This window comes from Martes martes (genome assembly GCF_963455335.1).
Source record: "Martes martes genome assembly, chromosome: 6".
Taxonomy (NCBI): domain Eukaryota; kingdom Metazoa; phylum Chordata; class Mammalia; order Carnivora; family Mustelidae; genus Martes; species Martes martes.
This window is the reverse complement of record NC_137893.1, coordinates 21169776-21184968: the sequence shown is the minus strand read 5'-3', so window position 1 is coordinate 21184968 and position 15193 is coordinate 21169776. Positions and strand designations below refer to the sequence as shown.

The window sequence follows — 15193 nt, the reverse complement described above, 5'->3', positions numbered from 1 at the left end:
ACTACTAAGCCATCAAAAAAGATGAAATCTGGCCATTTGCAAAGACATGGATGGAACTAGAGGGTATTATGCTAAGCAAAATAAGTCAATCAGAGAAAGACAATTACCGTATGATCTCATTCATATGTGGAAGAAGAAAACAAAATAGAGGATCATAGGGGAAGAGAGGAAAAAATAAAATGAAATCAGAGAGGGAGACAAACCATAAGAGACTCTTTCTTAATCATTGGAAACTGAGGGTTGCTGGAGGGGAGGTGGGATGGGGAGATAGGGTAACGGAGTGATGCACATTAAGGAGGGCATGTGATGTAATGAGCACTGGGTATTATATAAGACTGATAAATCACTGACCTCTACCTTGGAAACCAATAATATATTATATGTTTAATTAACTGAACATAAAATTAGAAAAAATAAAAATAAATAAATAAAAGTGACAGTGTTCACAGATCCTTCCTTTTCTTTCTCTTCTTTCCCTTTCCTGTCCTTTCTCAGGATTCTTAAAATATGGTACTCAGAGCAAAATATAACATCCGAATACAATTGAAGAACTCCTTTTCTAGACACTATACTTCTATTTTTCAATCTCTTTCTAAAGAGATTGAAAGTACATTTATGTACTTTCTAAAGTACATTTATGAAATGTTTCAGTTTGTTTTCCCATGGTTGACTTGGGCATGGTTTTCACAGGACTGATCCAGTTAATGAACATATAAGCATCCATTAATTGTGGGACAAAACATGCCTGTGATTTTAAATAGGCTGACACTACTGTTAACAAGTAGATAGTGACTCTAAGAATTTTATATATTTGAATGTGTATCTACTTAATACAGGTTCAAAAGTATAAATAGCTATATAAAATATCATCTAAGAAACTGTAGAAAAATGCTAATGAGACACTGAAGGTAAAATCAAAGAAATAATACCAAAATAAAACAATCAAGAAAGAGAAAAAGAAATGGAAATAAGAAAAAGTGAAATGCCATAATATCAAATAAAAATATCAGATAGTCAACACATTGCTAACATATGAAAGAAGCGATCTAATTTATTACAGCAAGACTTAAATACATCAAGTAAATACTATAATTATTTTATTAATAAAATCTAAAATCTGTTAGAATAATAAATGTTACCCTAGGTACAGCTGGTAGCTAATAATTAAATTCATTATTTTGGCAACCATACAACACTACAGACTTATTATGCTCTTAATAAAGTAAAATCATGGCTTTCCAACAGAAATTAAACCCAGAATAGATGGTTAAGCCCAGAGAGATGGTCTACCTAGTCTGTATTTATAAAGCTGACTGACTGAACCTAAACACATGACTCTATATTAGGCATCACCTATTCAGTTCTGAGATATTTTTGGAGTATATTCTGTCACCCAGTGAATTACCAATCTCTAATATTTGTGACAATCTCAATCCAATCTAGCATGATACTTGGCATTTAAGCATTTATGTTGTTTTTAAGTGCAAAGTCATGTACGTTCTTGTGAACCCACTTAATTGGTCACTACTGCCATGTTTTCTCCTTATCTACAAGGATACTATGTAAGACTTATAAGACTCAGTATGATTATAACATTCCCCTAAATAACCATATTTTAAAAGGATATAAAGACAGTAGAGCATGACTTGAACTCATGAAGATTCCTGATATTCTCTGCTTCCCTTCTTCCCTTTCTGGTGCCCATGTTTACTTAATAATCATAATTATTACCCCTATTATAAAAGAGGACTTAGAGGCAAGGAAAAGACCAGTTAAAAAGTGAATCGTAGTGTTCCAGATAAATGATAATGAAGGACCAAACTAGGATATTAACCTTGGGAAGGAGAAGGGTGGAAGGACAGAATGGCAAAAGAGGGCAAGTCAAATACAACACTGAAGTTGCAAACTTCCAGAAGTTGGGGAGAATTTATTATTACAGAAATAACAGAGAAACAAGAACAAAGCCATTTATAGGCTGACGTGGTTGAGGCATTTCCCAATAGGCTATTCCATGGAAAGATTGATCAAGTTTATATTAAAAAATTGAAAAAACAACTTACAGAGATCTACAAAAATTTTTAAGCCTTTCACTTCACTTTATTTTTTTAATAGTTAGGAAATATTGACAAAAGACATTTTATGACATTGTTAAGAGTCAAATCTATCAGGAAATCAAATACTGATTCTGTCTGGACCAGGTAGCATTAGTTCTTCAAAGGTCAAGCTCTGAGTCTTTGAATGACTTATCACTGTCCCAGGAAAGGTAACTGAGTACATGAAGCTAGGAAAGTATGAAATAATATTTTGTAGGTTTGGATTCTCCACCCATAGAATGAAAATGGAATTCTTTGAGGAAGCATACTGTGAAAATACAGAAGAAGGTTATATACACAGGTAACAAGAGAACATTTCTAACAAAGAGTTCAGAAGTTCTGGTATTATCTACTTATGTTTGAAGAAGAGGCATATTCAGTGTTTCAGGCTCAGAGGCCCAATCTTTTTCCACATACAGAACATATATAAGTCAAATCAATCAGTTTCACAAGAAACTTAATTTGGAAAACCACACTGCCATCTTATTAATTTAATTTGAGAAATGAAGAATACCAGTACCTGTTTCTGAGACTCTTATTTACTTACTTTTAATATTTAACTCCTTCAGTCTAATCAGATCTAAAGGCTATTTTTTGTCTTCAAGCTGACTCTGTAACTGTTGCTGTAACCCATATAACTCTCAGAGGGCGTTCTTTTTCCTCAAGTTCAGGGATAGAGGCACTTCTACTTCCCACTTACTATCAACACATATTAATACTACATATAATTTCTAAAAGTTAAGTTTATGGGGGTAGAAGGAACTGGAGGAAGGTGGTCAAAAGATACAAACTTACAGTTGTAAGATAATTACTAGGGATGTAATGTACAACCTGGCGACTATAGTTACCACTCCTGTAGGATTAAAGAGGAAAGTTGTTAGAAAGAATCCTGAGAGTTCTCATTACACGGAGCAGCTTTTTTCCCCCCATCTCTTTTTATTATATCTATATGCGATGAAGAATGTTAACTAAACTTACTTGTGGTAATCATTTCATAATATGTGTAAAGTCAAACATTTATGCTGTACAACTGAAACTCATACAGTGATATAGGTCAATTACATCTCAGTAAAACTTGAAAAAAAAAAACCCACCTAGGTTATATCTTTTAATAAAACTGGAAAAAAACACCTAGGTTTAATCTTTTTGAATGTAGCAAAACTTTATTTTGCTTAGAATATGAAGTTTATGCCACATGAAAAACAAAGCACTACTTTAAAGGGATTTAAAAAAGACTAGTTTATAAAGTATTTATATTATGAACAGTAAAAAATAATTTCTAATGCGAGAACAGTGATAACAATAACAGGAAATTATTAAAGTAACTGAAAGAACTAAAAAGTTACCTCTTTTTGGCACAAGGTTCTTCAATATTGCTGTCCCATCTCTGAGACATCACCAAACTAAGTTCCATTTCTTCTTTTTCAATCTGTGGTTCGTTTTCTTCATCATCACTATTTTGGGGATTTTTAGTGTTTCCAAAGAAATGACATGGTGATGGTATCCTATTTCTTCCCCCCTGATATCCATCATTTTCCAAACCAGCAAGAAGATGTACCAGAGCCTCATCAGGACTACTGTCCACTATAAAACAAGTGAAGCATCACTAACAAATAACTTTTCTAAATAACTGAACAACTAAGGTCAATTACATTCAATAAAATCACAGATGCTGGCACATACTGAAAAAATACAGCTGATGCAAAGAATTCTGTGTCGATGTAACTGTTTTATCAAAGCGTGATGATCTTTGGACTCTTTGCACTGGAATGATTTTGTATCCTCATTAAAAAGAAGATTCCCCAGAACCCATCTTCTATCTCTTGAATCAGAACTTCTGAGTTAGGGCCCAGGAAGATGCATTTTAAAAAGCTGTCCAAGCTCTTACTGCATAATTAAGCTTGAGGAAAACTAAATCAAATAGGGTGACCAGGGTTTAAAACAAAATCAAAATACGTAATAAAAATGTGAATTAATGCTAAAGAAGAGGTGCCTTCAAAACAATACATGTGAATACCTTATTCTCACTTAAAATTTTATTTAGTGCACAGGATTAGTTAAATGAAACATGTGGTTGAAAAACACAAGAGAGCTTTAAAGTAGTCAATGACATTACTTAAAAAACCTTCAAGGTTTTTTTTTTCTTCTTCAAGACTATAATGAGATGCCACTTCATATGCACTATGCTTGCCAAATCAAGACAAGTAGTAAGTATTGGCAAGGAAGTCAAAGAAAGAAGTCCTACATTGCTGGTCAGACTGTAAAATGGTACAGCAGCTTCGGAAAAAAGTTTGATGGTTTGCTGAAATGTTAAAAATAGTTACCATATGATACAGCAATTCTACTTCTGGTATATAACCAAGATAACTAAAAATATATGTCCACACAAAACCTATACATAAATAATCACAGCAGTATCATTTGTAATTGCCAAAAAGGTGGCAACTCACGTATCTATCATGTGAAGAATGGATAAATGAACTATATGGTATACCCATATGAGGGAGTATTATTCAGTAGTGAAAGGTATGAAATACTGATACATGCTACAATTTGAATGAACCTTGAAAACACTATGCTAAGTGAAAGAAGCCACAAACAAAAGGTTATATGATTCCATTTATATGAAATGACCCAAATAGGTAAATGCAGTAAAAAAGAGAATAGATTAGTGGTTGCCAAGAGCTGAGAGGAGAGAAGAATGAGGAGTGACTGCTAATGGTTATGGAGTTGCTTTTTAGGGTGAAAAAATGTCCTGGAATCAGATAGTGGTAATGGTTACATAACTGTGAACATGATAAAAATCACTGAACTTGGGGCACCTGGGTGGCTCAGTTGGTTAAGCATCTGCCTTTGGCTAAGGTCACGATTTCAGGGTCCTAGGATCGAGCCCCATGTTGGGTTCCCTGTTCAGTGGGGAGTCTGCCTCTCATTTGTACTCACTCTCTCTCAAATAAACAAAAGTCTTTAAAAAAAATCATTGAACTATATACATTAGAAGGGAAATTTTCTGGTATGTGAAATACATCAATAAAAGGTTTTATTAAAAAAAGGGGGGTGCGCCTAGGTGGCTCAGTCGGTTAAACATCTGACACTTGGTTTTTGCTCACGTCATGATTTCAGGGTCATGAGATTGAGCTCCACATCAGGCTCTGTACTCAGCAGGGAATCTGCTTGAGATTCTCTCTCTTCCTTTCCTTCTGCCCCTTCCCTCCCAAGCATGCTCTCTCTTACAGATAATAAATAAATCTTAAATCAATAATAATAAATAAATCTTTTTAAAAAAAAGACCACGAAGATAGAGGTTTGTTGCCATTTTGGCAAAAATCTCTTTCTTTTAAAAAAGATTTTATTTATTTATTTGATAGAGTGAATACAAGATGGGAAAGCGACAGGCAGAGGGAGAGGGAGAAGGAGAAGCAGGCTCCCTGCTCAGCAGGGTAGTGGGGCTCCATTCCAGGAACTTGGGATCATGACCTGAGCCGAAGGCAGATGCTTAGTGGACTGAGCCACCCAGGGGCCCCCAAAAATCTTTTCTTAAACCTAGTACTGCAGTTCATTTTTCCTGTCTCATTCTTTTAAAAAGAGCGGTATTAGTGAATGAATTATAGATATCTGACTTTCAGATCTTTGACTAGCATTGAGACTGCATTTTTGCAACCTTAGACAAGGTGGAATTTATCTACTGATGATATTCTATTTGCCTGTTTCATTCATGTCTATTTGCCTATTTCATTACGTTGAAATAAGGATATGTCTCTCTCAGTCTCTTCTTCAATTCCTTCATTTTCTCTATGTTCCTCTCTTTCAGCTGCTTATTTTTTCCTCTGGGTTATTTCCTTCTGCATATACCATTCATTTATAAAGGAAAAAAGTTTCCTACTCCTGTCTCAAATGTTCTTGATCTATGACTGTGTACAATAATTTTGGTATTGTTCTTAGTCAATTTGTGTTCTAGTCAAATAAAAATGAAGATAACTGACAAAGGACACTGTAGAAAGCTGGGAACACATATGAGACAGTAAGAATGAAAAAATAAAAAGTTCACAAAAAAAGAAACAAAAAATCACTAAATCAACCAAAACAAGAGGCATAAAACTCAGTGACTTCTCACTTTTTACAATGAAATTTTAAATAAATTTCTGTAAAAGATGTCAGTAATTCAGACTATATTAAAGAAATGAAATCTGACAAATGGCTTATGATGCTAATGAAAATGCATTTAGGGAGATGCAGAAGTAACAGTCATATTCTACCCAAACAAAAATTAATGTCTTAATAAGAACTGTCCAGGGAAATTTGATACTCACCAAGAAAAGAATTATGGTATTTTAGTGTACTCAATTTGGAAAAGTCTAACTTAAAAAAAAAAAAAAAAGCATTTTCCCCCTAAAGCAATAAGGTTTTCCTCCAATCAAAGTGAAGTTAAAAAAAAAAAAAAAAAGGCAAAGGAATTATTTTCTTTCACAATTGGTTTTTTTTTTTTTAAAAGCTGTGTAGAGAACAAAAAACAAAGCTACTTCATTTAATTCAAGGCTACGTTTTATACTTACAGTAACGATTTACTGAACATGCAGCATTAACCTCTTCAAACCAAAGGAAAATACCCCTCACATAACACACTTCCATTGATTAACGTTCTGAAATTTATGGTAGAATTGCTACTTACAGAAAACTGGTGACTCACTCAGTCTTTGGGTCAAAGGCTGAAAAGTCTGACTATTTTCAATGAGGTTCAAAATTGCTTCTTCATTAATAAGAGCTTCCTCCATTTTGTGTGTAGTGCGACCTTAAGATGACAAAGAATACAAAAACATTAAAGCAACAGATTAAATCTTATTATTTAGAATTTATGTAAATTAGAAACCATAATGATGCAAACCTATTTATAAAATTTTGAAGTGTTACTGTGATATGTGTTAAGTAAAAACATTATAAAACTTAGTAAAAGCCAGAGGAATATTTAACCAGTCACATGGAGTAATTATAAAGGAAAAAAATAAAACCAAAACCAGGGGTGCCTGGGTGATGCAGTTGGTTATGCCTCTGACTCTTGGTTTCTGCTCAGATCATAATCTCAGGGTGGTAAGATGGAGACCTACACTGGGCTTTGTGCTCAGCGAGGAGTCTGCTTAAGACTTCCTCTCCCTCAGGGTGTGTGGGTGGCTCAGTTGTTAAGCGGTTGCCTTCAGCTCAGGTCATGATCCCATGGTCCTGGGATGGAGCCCCGCATCGGGCTCCCTGCTCAGTGGGAAGCCTGCTTCTCCCTCTCCCACTCCCCCTGCTTCTGTTCCCTCTCTCGCTGTGTCTCTCTCTGTCAAAAAAAAAAAAAAAAAAAAAAAAAAAAAAACTTAAAAAAAAAAAAAAAGACTTCCTCTTCCTCAGAGAAGAAGTGAGTTGGGTAAATCGGAGGGGGAGACAAACCATGAGAGACTGTGGACTCTGAGAAACAAACTGAGGGTTTCGGGGGGAGGGTGAGCCTGGTGGTGGGTATTATGGAGGGTATGTATTGCATGGACCACTGGGTGTGATGCATAAACAATGAATTTTGGAACACTGAAAAAAACTAAAGTAAAATTCCAGAAAAAAAAAGACTTCCTCTCCCTCTCCCTCTGCCCCTCCCCCGTTCATGATCATTTGTACACATACACTCTCTCTCTCTCAAATGAATAAATCTTTAAAAAATTTCTTAAAAATTAAAAACCCTCTATCTGTGAATCACTAAATATTTACAATCTCTTTAGCCTCTTTGATCCTACCTAGTTTGTACAGTTATATTACCCTGATTAAATTAAAATATACAAAGGGAAAAGAGTAATATAATTATTCTCTATGGTTTAAAAATTATAAATTAATTTTATATTTCTCAGCTTTCAAGATCTAAAAATTTCTCCTTCAACATATGATTTTAATAAGCCTTACTTGAACCACTGGATTAAATAATTTTAAGAATAAAGATAAAATGAGTCTCATTTTATAATCTAGTGAAAGGGAGAGAGAGAGCAAATAGCACTGGGAAAAAAGACTATAGTAAAAAATGGAAGGCAGTTAGAACTAAATGGAAAACAGTTCCCCTCTCCCCACTCACGCACTCTCTCTCTCAAATAAATAAAATCTTAAAAAAGAAAACAAAACAAGTTTTGAGGGGCACCTGGGTGGCTCAGTTGGTTGGACAACCAACTCCTGGTTTCCACTTGAGTGGTGTGATCTCAGGTCTGTGAGACTGGAACATGACTGAGGTGGAAGAATTCAGTGGGAAAAAAAAAATTTGCAGTAATATGTGGGAACTAGTTATTTACCTTTAGAAAAATATGGGGTGCTTGAGTGGCTCAGTTGGTTAAGTGTCTGACTCTTGATTTGAGCTCGTCATGATACTGAACCCTGATTCTCTCTCTCCCTCTCCCTCTGCCCCATCTTATAAAACATATATAATTAGATCCTTATTATACACAAAAGTAAAATTTCAGCTAAGTGTAAGACCTAAGTGTGAAAAACCAAATTGTAAGCACACATAAGCTGTGGGGATGAAAACTTGCATTACATCACAATAGGGAAGGACCCAACAGGAAATGAGCCAAGAGCATGAATAAGCAATTCTCAGATAAAGACACACAAATGCTCAAACTTATTAGTAATTAGGAAATACAAATTAAACTAAGGAAATACCATTTCAAAAATTTTTTAAATCTGATACTATCAAATGCCATTGAAGATGCAGGGAAATATGCTCTGATACACTGTGGGATTATAAACTTAGGATCATTTTATAGTGGAATTTTATAATATAGCATTACTACTATAATGTGATATTTTTATTATTAACATACTTCAAATTATGAAAAATGGAGCTCTAAAAATAACAGGGCTTACAGGGGAAAAAAAGGTTAAGGCAAAATTTATGCAACTTTATAACCAGAACATTAATAAAATCAATATTTGGTACCTGAGGAGATAACTCTGATCAGTCAGGCAGGCAGCCAGTGTGGCTGGAAGCTGTCAAAAGTGGATATTAAAATGCACAGGAAATAATAGTATGGAAATGCTGGATACATTTTGATTAGAATGCAGCTGGCAGATGCTAAGACAAAGCAAATGCAAGTGGAACTCTGAGCCAGTAGGATGCCAATGAGGTGAGTCAGGAGACCTCAGGTGCAACCTGCCATGAGTCAGAGATGGCACAATGCTGGGACACCTCCTAGGGAGAGAGGAAGCCCTGGGTGTAGATACCCTTTTTGAATTTTAGTTAAATATAGTCGAAAGAGCCACTGCTACTAATGCAACAGTCTAAAGGAGACTTTTCCATTCCAGCAGAAAGCTGTAATTCTACTGGCTCCCCTTGCAAGAAAAACTGAGTATCAAACAATGTGACTTTGGAGTAAAACTTTCATTATTCATTTACCAATCGTGTATAATCTAACTACCTTACAGAAACCTTGTTAGAACAGATGCTATCTAGGTAGAGTACTTATAACCTTCCTGGCAAATTACACTTCTATATGTTTTCTACAAAGAAACTCTTGCCTCAAGGTGACAAAAATAACAATAACAATGCAAAAGTGAAAACCATCTAATGGTTGTAGAGAAGCAGATAAACATGTTTAGTCTTACAAAAGAACACTATTCAGCAACTAAAATGAGTGAACTAGAAACATGTATGAACAAGGATAGATTTCAAAGTTATACTGTTGACATAAGATACTCAACATCATTAGTAACAAGGGAAATGATAATTAAAACCATAATGAAATACCATTTTACACACACTAGGATGGCTATATAAAAAAAAAAACAACAAGTAACAAATGTTCTTGGGGATGCAGGGTCACTGCAACTTTTACATACCGCTGGTGGAAATGTAAAACAGTATAGTCACATTGGAAAAACAGTATTGTAGTTTATTAAAATATTAAATATAAGTTTATCAAATGACCCAGCAATTCCATTCTTGTATCTCTAAAGAAAAACGCGAAGATTTACATGTAAGTGTTCATAGCAGCATTATTCTTTTTTTTCAATTAACATATAATGTATTATTTGCCCCAGGGGTACACGTCTGTGAATCATCAGGCTTATAAAATTCATAGGACTCACCATAGCACATAACCTCCCCAGTGTCCATAACCCAGCCACCCTATACCTATCTCCCGACTCCCCAGCAACCCTGTTTGCTTCAGGAGATTAAGAGTCTCTTATAGTTTGTCTCCCTCCCGATCCCATCTTGTTTTATTTTTTCCTTCCCTACTCACCACAATCCCCCACCCTCCCTCTCAAATTCCTCATATCAGAGAGATCATATGATAATTGTCTTTCTCTGACTTATTTTATTTAGCATGATACCCTCTAGTTCCACCCCTGTCGTTGCAAATGGTAAGACTTCATTTCTTTTAATGGCTCCGTAGTATTCCACTGTATGTATGTATGTATGTATGTGTGTGTGTGTGTGTGTACATATATATACACATATATATGTGTGTATATATATGTATATACCACTTCTTCTTTATCCATTCACTGTTGATGGACATCTAGGTTCTTTCCCTAATTTGGCTATTGTGGACATTGCTGCTATAAACATTCAGGTGCAGGTGCCCCTTCAGATCACTACATTTGTATCTTTAGGGTAAATACTTAGTAGTGCAATTGCTGAGTCACAGAGTAGCTCTATTTCCAACTTTTTGAGGAACTTCCACACTGTTTTCCAGAGTGGCCGCACCAGCTTGCATTCCCACCAACAGTGTAGGAGGGTTCCCCTTTCTCCACATCCTCACCAACATCTCTCGTTTCCTGACTTGTTAATTTTAGCCATTCTGACTGGTGTGAGGTGGTATCTCACTGTGGTTTTGATTTGTATTTCCCTGATGCCAAGTGATGTTGAGCACTTTTTCATGTGTCTCTTGGCCATCTGGATGTCTTCTTTCCAGAAATGACTATTCGTGTCTTCTGCCCATTTCTTGATTGGATTATTTGTTCTTTGGGTGTTGAGTTTGATAAGTTCTCTATAGATTTTGGATACTAGCCCTTTTTCTGATGTCATTTGTGAATATTTTCTCCCATTCTGTCAGTTGTCTTTGGTTTTGTTGACTGTTTCCCTTGCTGGGCAAAGGCTTTTGATCTTGAGAAAGTCCCAATAGTTCATTTTTGCCCTTGCTTCCCTTGCCTTTGGCGATGTTTCTAGGAAGAAGTTGCTGCGACTGAAATCGAGGTTGCTGCACAAGTTCTCCTCAAGAACTCGGATGGATTCCTGTCTCACATTGAGGTCTTTCATCCATTTTGAGTCTACTTTTATGTGTGGTGTAAGGAAATGGTCCAGTTTCATTCTTCTGCATGTGACTGTTCAATTATCCCAACACCACTTGGTGAAGAGATTGTCTTTTTTCCATTGGACATTCTTTCTTGCTTTGTCGAAGATTAGTTGACCATAGAGTTGAGGGTCCATTTCTGGGCTCCCTATTCTGTTCCATTGATCTATGTGTCTGTTTTTGTGCCAGTACCATACTGTCCTGATGATGACAGCTTTGTAATAGAGCTTGATGTCCGGATGCGATGTCACCAACTTTGGCTTTCTTCTTCAACATTCCTCTGGCTATTCAGGGTCTTTTCTGGTTCCATATAAATTTTAGGATTATTTGTTCAATTTCTTTGAAAAAAACTGATGGTATTTTGATAAGGATTGTACTAAATGTGTACATTGCTTTAGGTAGCATAGACATTTTCACAATATTTGTTCTTCTGATCCTTGACCATGGAACATTTTTCCATTTCTTTGTGTCTTCCTCAATTTCTTCCATGAACACTTTATAGTTTTCTGAGTACAGATTCTTTGCCTCTTTGGTTAGGTTTATTCCTAGGTATCTTATGGTTTGGGGTGCAATTGTAAATGGGATCAACTCCTTAATTTCTTTTTTCTGTCTTGCTGTTGGTGTACAGAAATGCAAATGATTTCTGGGCACTGATTTTATATCCTGACACTTTACTGAATTCCTGTAGGAATTCTAGCAGTTTTGGAGTGGAGTCTTCTGGGTTTTCCACATAAAGTATCATATCATCTGCAAAGAGTGAGAGTTTGACTTCCTCTTTGCTGATTCAGATGCCTTTAATTTCTTTTTGCTGTCTGATTGCTGATGCTAGGACTTCTAGTACTATGATGCATAGCAGTGGTGACAGTGGGCATCACTGCTGTGTTCCTGACCTTAGGGAAAAACTCTCAGTTCTTCCCCATTGAGAATGATATTCGCTGTGGGTTTTCATAGATGGCTTTGATGATACTGAGGTATGTATCCTCCATCCCTACACTTTGAAGAGTTTTGATCAACAAAGGATGCTGTACTTTGTCAAATACTTTTTCTGCATCTATTGAGAATATCATATGGTTCTTGCTCTGTCTTTCATTAACATATCACATTGATTAATTTGTGGATGTCGGACAAACCTTGCAGACCAGGAATAAATCCCACTTGGTTGTGGTGAATAATCCATTTAATGTGCTGTTGGATCCTATTGGCTAGTATTTTGGTGAGAATTTTTGCATCTGTGTTCATAAGGATATTGGTCTGCAGTTCTTTTTGATGGGGTCTTTGTCTGGTTTTGGCATCAAGGTAAAGCTGGCCTCATAAAATGAGTTTGGAAGTTTCCCTTCCATTGCTATTTCTTGGAATAGTTTCAGGAGAATAGGTATTAACTCTTCTCTAAATGTTTGGTAGAATTCCCCTGGGAAGCCGTCTGGCCCTGGGCTCCTGTTTGTTGGGAGATTATTTATTTATTTATTTATTTGGGAGATTTTTGATGACTGCTTCAATCTCTTTACTGGTTATGGGTCTGTTCAGGTTTTCTACTTCTTCCTAGTTCAGTTTTGGTATTTTATATGTCTCGAGGAATGCATCCATTTCTTCCATATTGTCAAATTATCTGGTGTACAGTTGCTCATAATATGTTCTTATGATTGTTTGTATGTCTTTGGTGTTGGTTGTGATTGCTCCTCTTTTATTCATGATTTTATTAATTTGGGTCGTTTCTCTTTTCTTTTTGATAAGTCTGGCCAGGGGTTTATCAATCTTATTAATTCTTTCAAAGAACCAGCTCCTAGTTTTGTTGATTTGTTCTACTGTTCTTTTGGTTTCCATTTCACTGATTTCTGTTCTTTTATTATTTCTCTTCTCCTGCTGGGTTTAGGCTTTCTTTGCTGCTCTTTCTCCAGTTCCTTTAGGTTTAGGGTTAGGTTGTGTACTTGAGATCTTTCTTGTTTCTTGAGAAAGACTTACATTGCTATATACTTTCCTCTCAAGACTGCCTTTGCTGTGTCCCAAAGATTTTGAACAGTTATGTTTTCATTTGTTTCCATGATTTTTTAAATTCTTCTTTAATTTCCTGGTTGACCCATTCATTATTAAGTAGTATACTCTTTAGCCTCCATGTATTTGAGTTCTTTCCAACTTTCCTCTTGTGATTGAGCTCTAGTTTCAAAGGATTGTGGTCTGAAAAATATGAAGGGAATGATCCCAATCTTTTCTTACCAGTTGAGACCTGATTTGTGACCCAGGATGTGACCTACTCTGGAGAATGTTCCATGTACACTACAGAAGAATGTATATTCTGCTGTTTTGGGATGGAATGTTCTGAATATATCTGTGATGTCCATCAGATACAGGGTGTCATTTAAAGCCTTTATTTCCTTGCTGATCTTTTGCTTGGATGATCTGTCCATTTCAGTGAGAGGGGTGTTAAAGTGTCCTACTATTATCGTATTATTGTTGATGTGTTTCTTTTGATTTTGTTATTAATTGGTTTATATAACTGGCTGCTCCCATGTTAAGGGCATAGATATTTAAAATTATTAGATCTTCTTGTTAGACAGACCCTTTAAGTATGATACAGTGTCCTTCATCTCTTATTATAGTCTTTCGCTTGAAATCTAATTTATCTGATATAAGGATTGCCACTCCAGCTTTCTTTTGATGTCCATTAGCATGGTAAATGGTTTTCCACCCCCTCATTTTAAATCTGGAGGTGTCTCTGGGTCTAAAATGAGTTTCTTGTGGACAGCATATTGATGGTTCTTGTTTTTTTATCCATTCTGATACACCATGTCTTCTGATTGGGGCATTTAGCCCATTTACATTCAGGGTAACTACTGAAAGATATGAATTTAGTGCCACTGTATTGTCTGAAAGGTGACTGTTACTGTATATTGTCTCTGTTCCTTTCTGGTCTACTGCTTTTAGGGTCTCTCTTTGCTTAGAGGACCTCTTTCAATATTTCCTGGAGGGCTGGTTTGGTGTTTGCAAATTCTTTTAAGTTTTGTTTGTCCTGGAAGCTTTTTAGCTCTCCTCCTATTTTCAGTGACAGCCTAGCTAGATACAGTATTCTTGGCCGCATATTTTTCTCGTTTAGTGCTATGAGTATATGATGCCAGTCCTTTCTAGCCTGCCAGGTCTTTGTGGATAGGTCTGCTGCCAATCTAATATTTATACCATTGTAAGTTACAGACTTCTTGTCCTGAGCTGCTTTCATGATTTTCTCTTTGTCACTAAGAGTTGTAAGTTTTATTATTAGATGATAGGGTGTGGACCTATTTTTATTGATTTTTGAGGGGGGATTCTCTGCCTCCTGGATTTTGATGCTTGTTCCCTTTGCCAAATTGGGGAAATTCTCTGCTATAACATGGTCCAATATACCTTCTGCCCCCTCCCCTTTCTTCTTCTTCCAGGATTCCAATTATTCTAATGTTGTTTCGTCTTATGGTATCACCTATCTCTTGAATTCTCCCCTTGTGGGTCCAGTAGTTGTTTGTCTCTTTTTTGCTGTGCTTCTTTATTCTCCATCATTTGGTCTCCTGTATCACTAATTCTCTCTTCTGCTTCATTTATCCTAGCAATGAGAGCCTCCACTTTTGACTGTACTTCATTAATAGCTTTTTTAATTTCAATATGGTTAGATTTTAGTTCTTTTATTTCTCCAGTAAGGGGTTTTATTTCTCCAGAAAGGAGTTCTCTAGTATCTTCCATGCTTTTTTCGAGCCCAGCTAACACCTTGATAATCGTCATTCTGAACTCTAGTTCTGACATATTACTAATGTCCATATTGATTAGATCCCTAGCCATCAG

General features: G+C 35.8%; 1 protein-coding gene across 1 annotated transcript in view; it reads right to left on the bottom strand.

The window, feature by feature from the left end:
* The window catches only part of REV3L (REV3 like, DNA directed polymerase zeta catalytic subunit), a 182957-nt gene that overhangs the window by 85539 nt on the left and 82225 nt on the right, over positions 1 to 15193 (bottom strand). The window contains exons 10-11 of the mRNA XM_080806922.1: positions 6763 to 6882; positions 3440 to 3677 (exon numbers count right to left, since the gene is read on the bottom strand). Of these exons, the coding sequence (XP_080663048.1) occupies positions 3440 to 3677; positions 6763 to 6882 (358 nt within the window). The remainder of the gene's footprint in view (positions 1 to 3439; positions 3678 to 6762; positions 6883 to 15193) is intronic.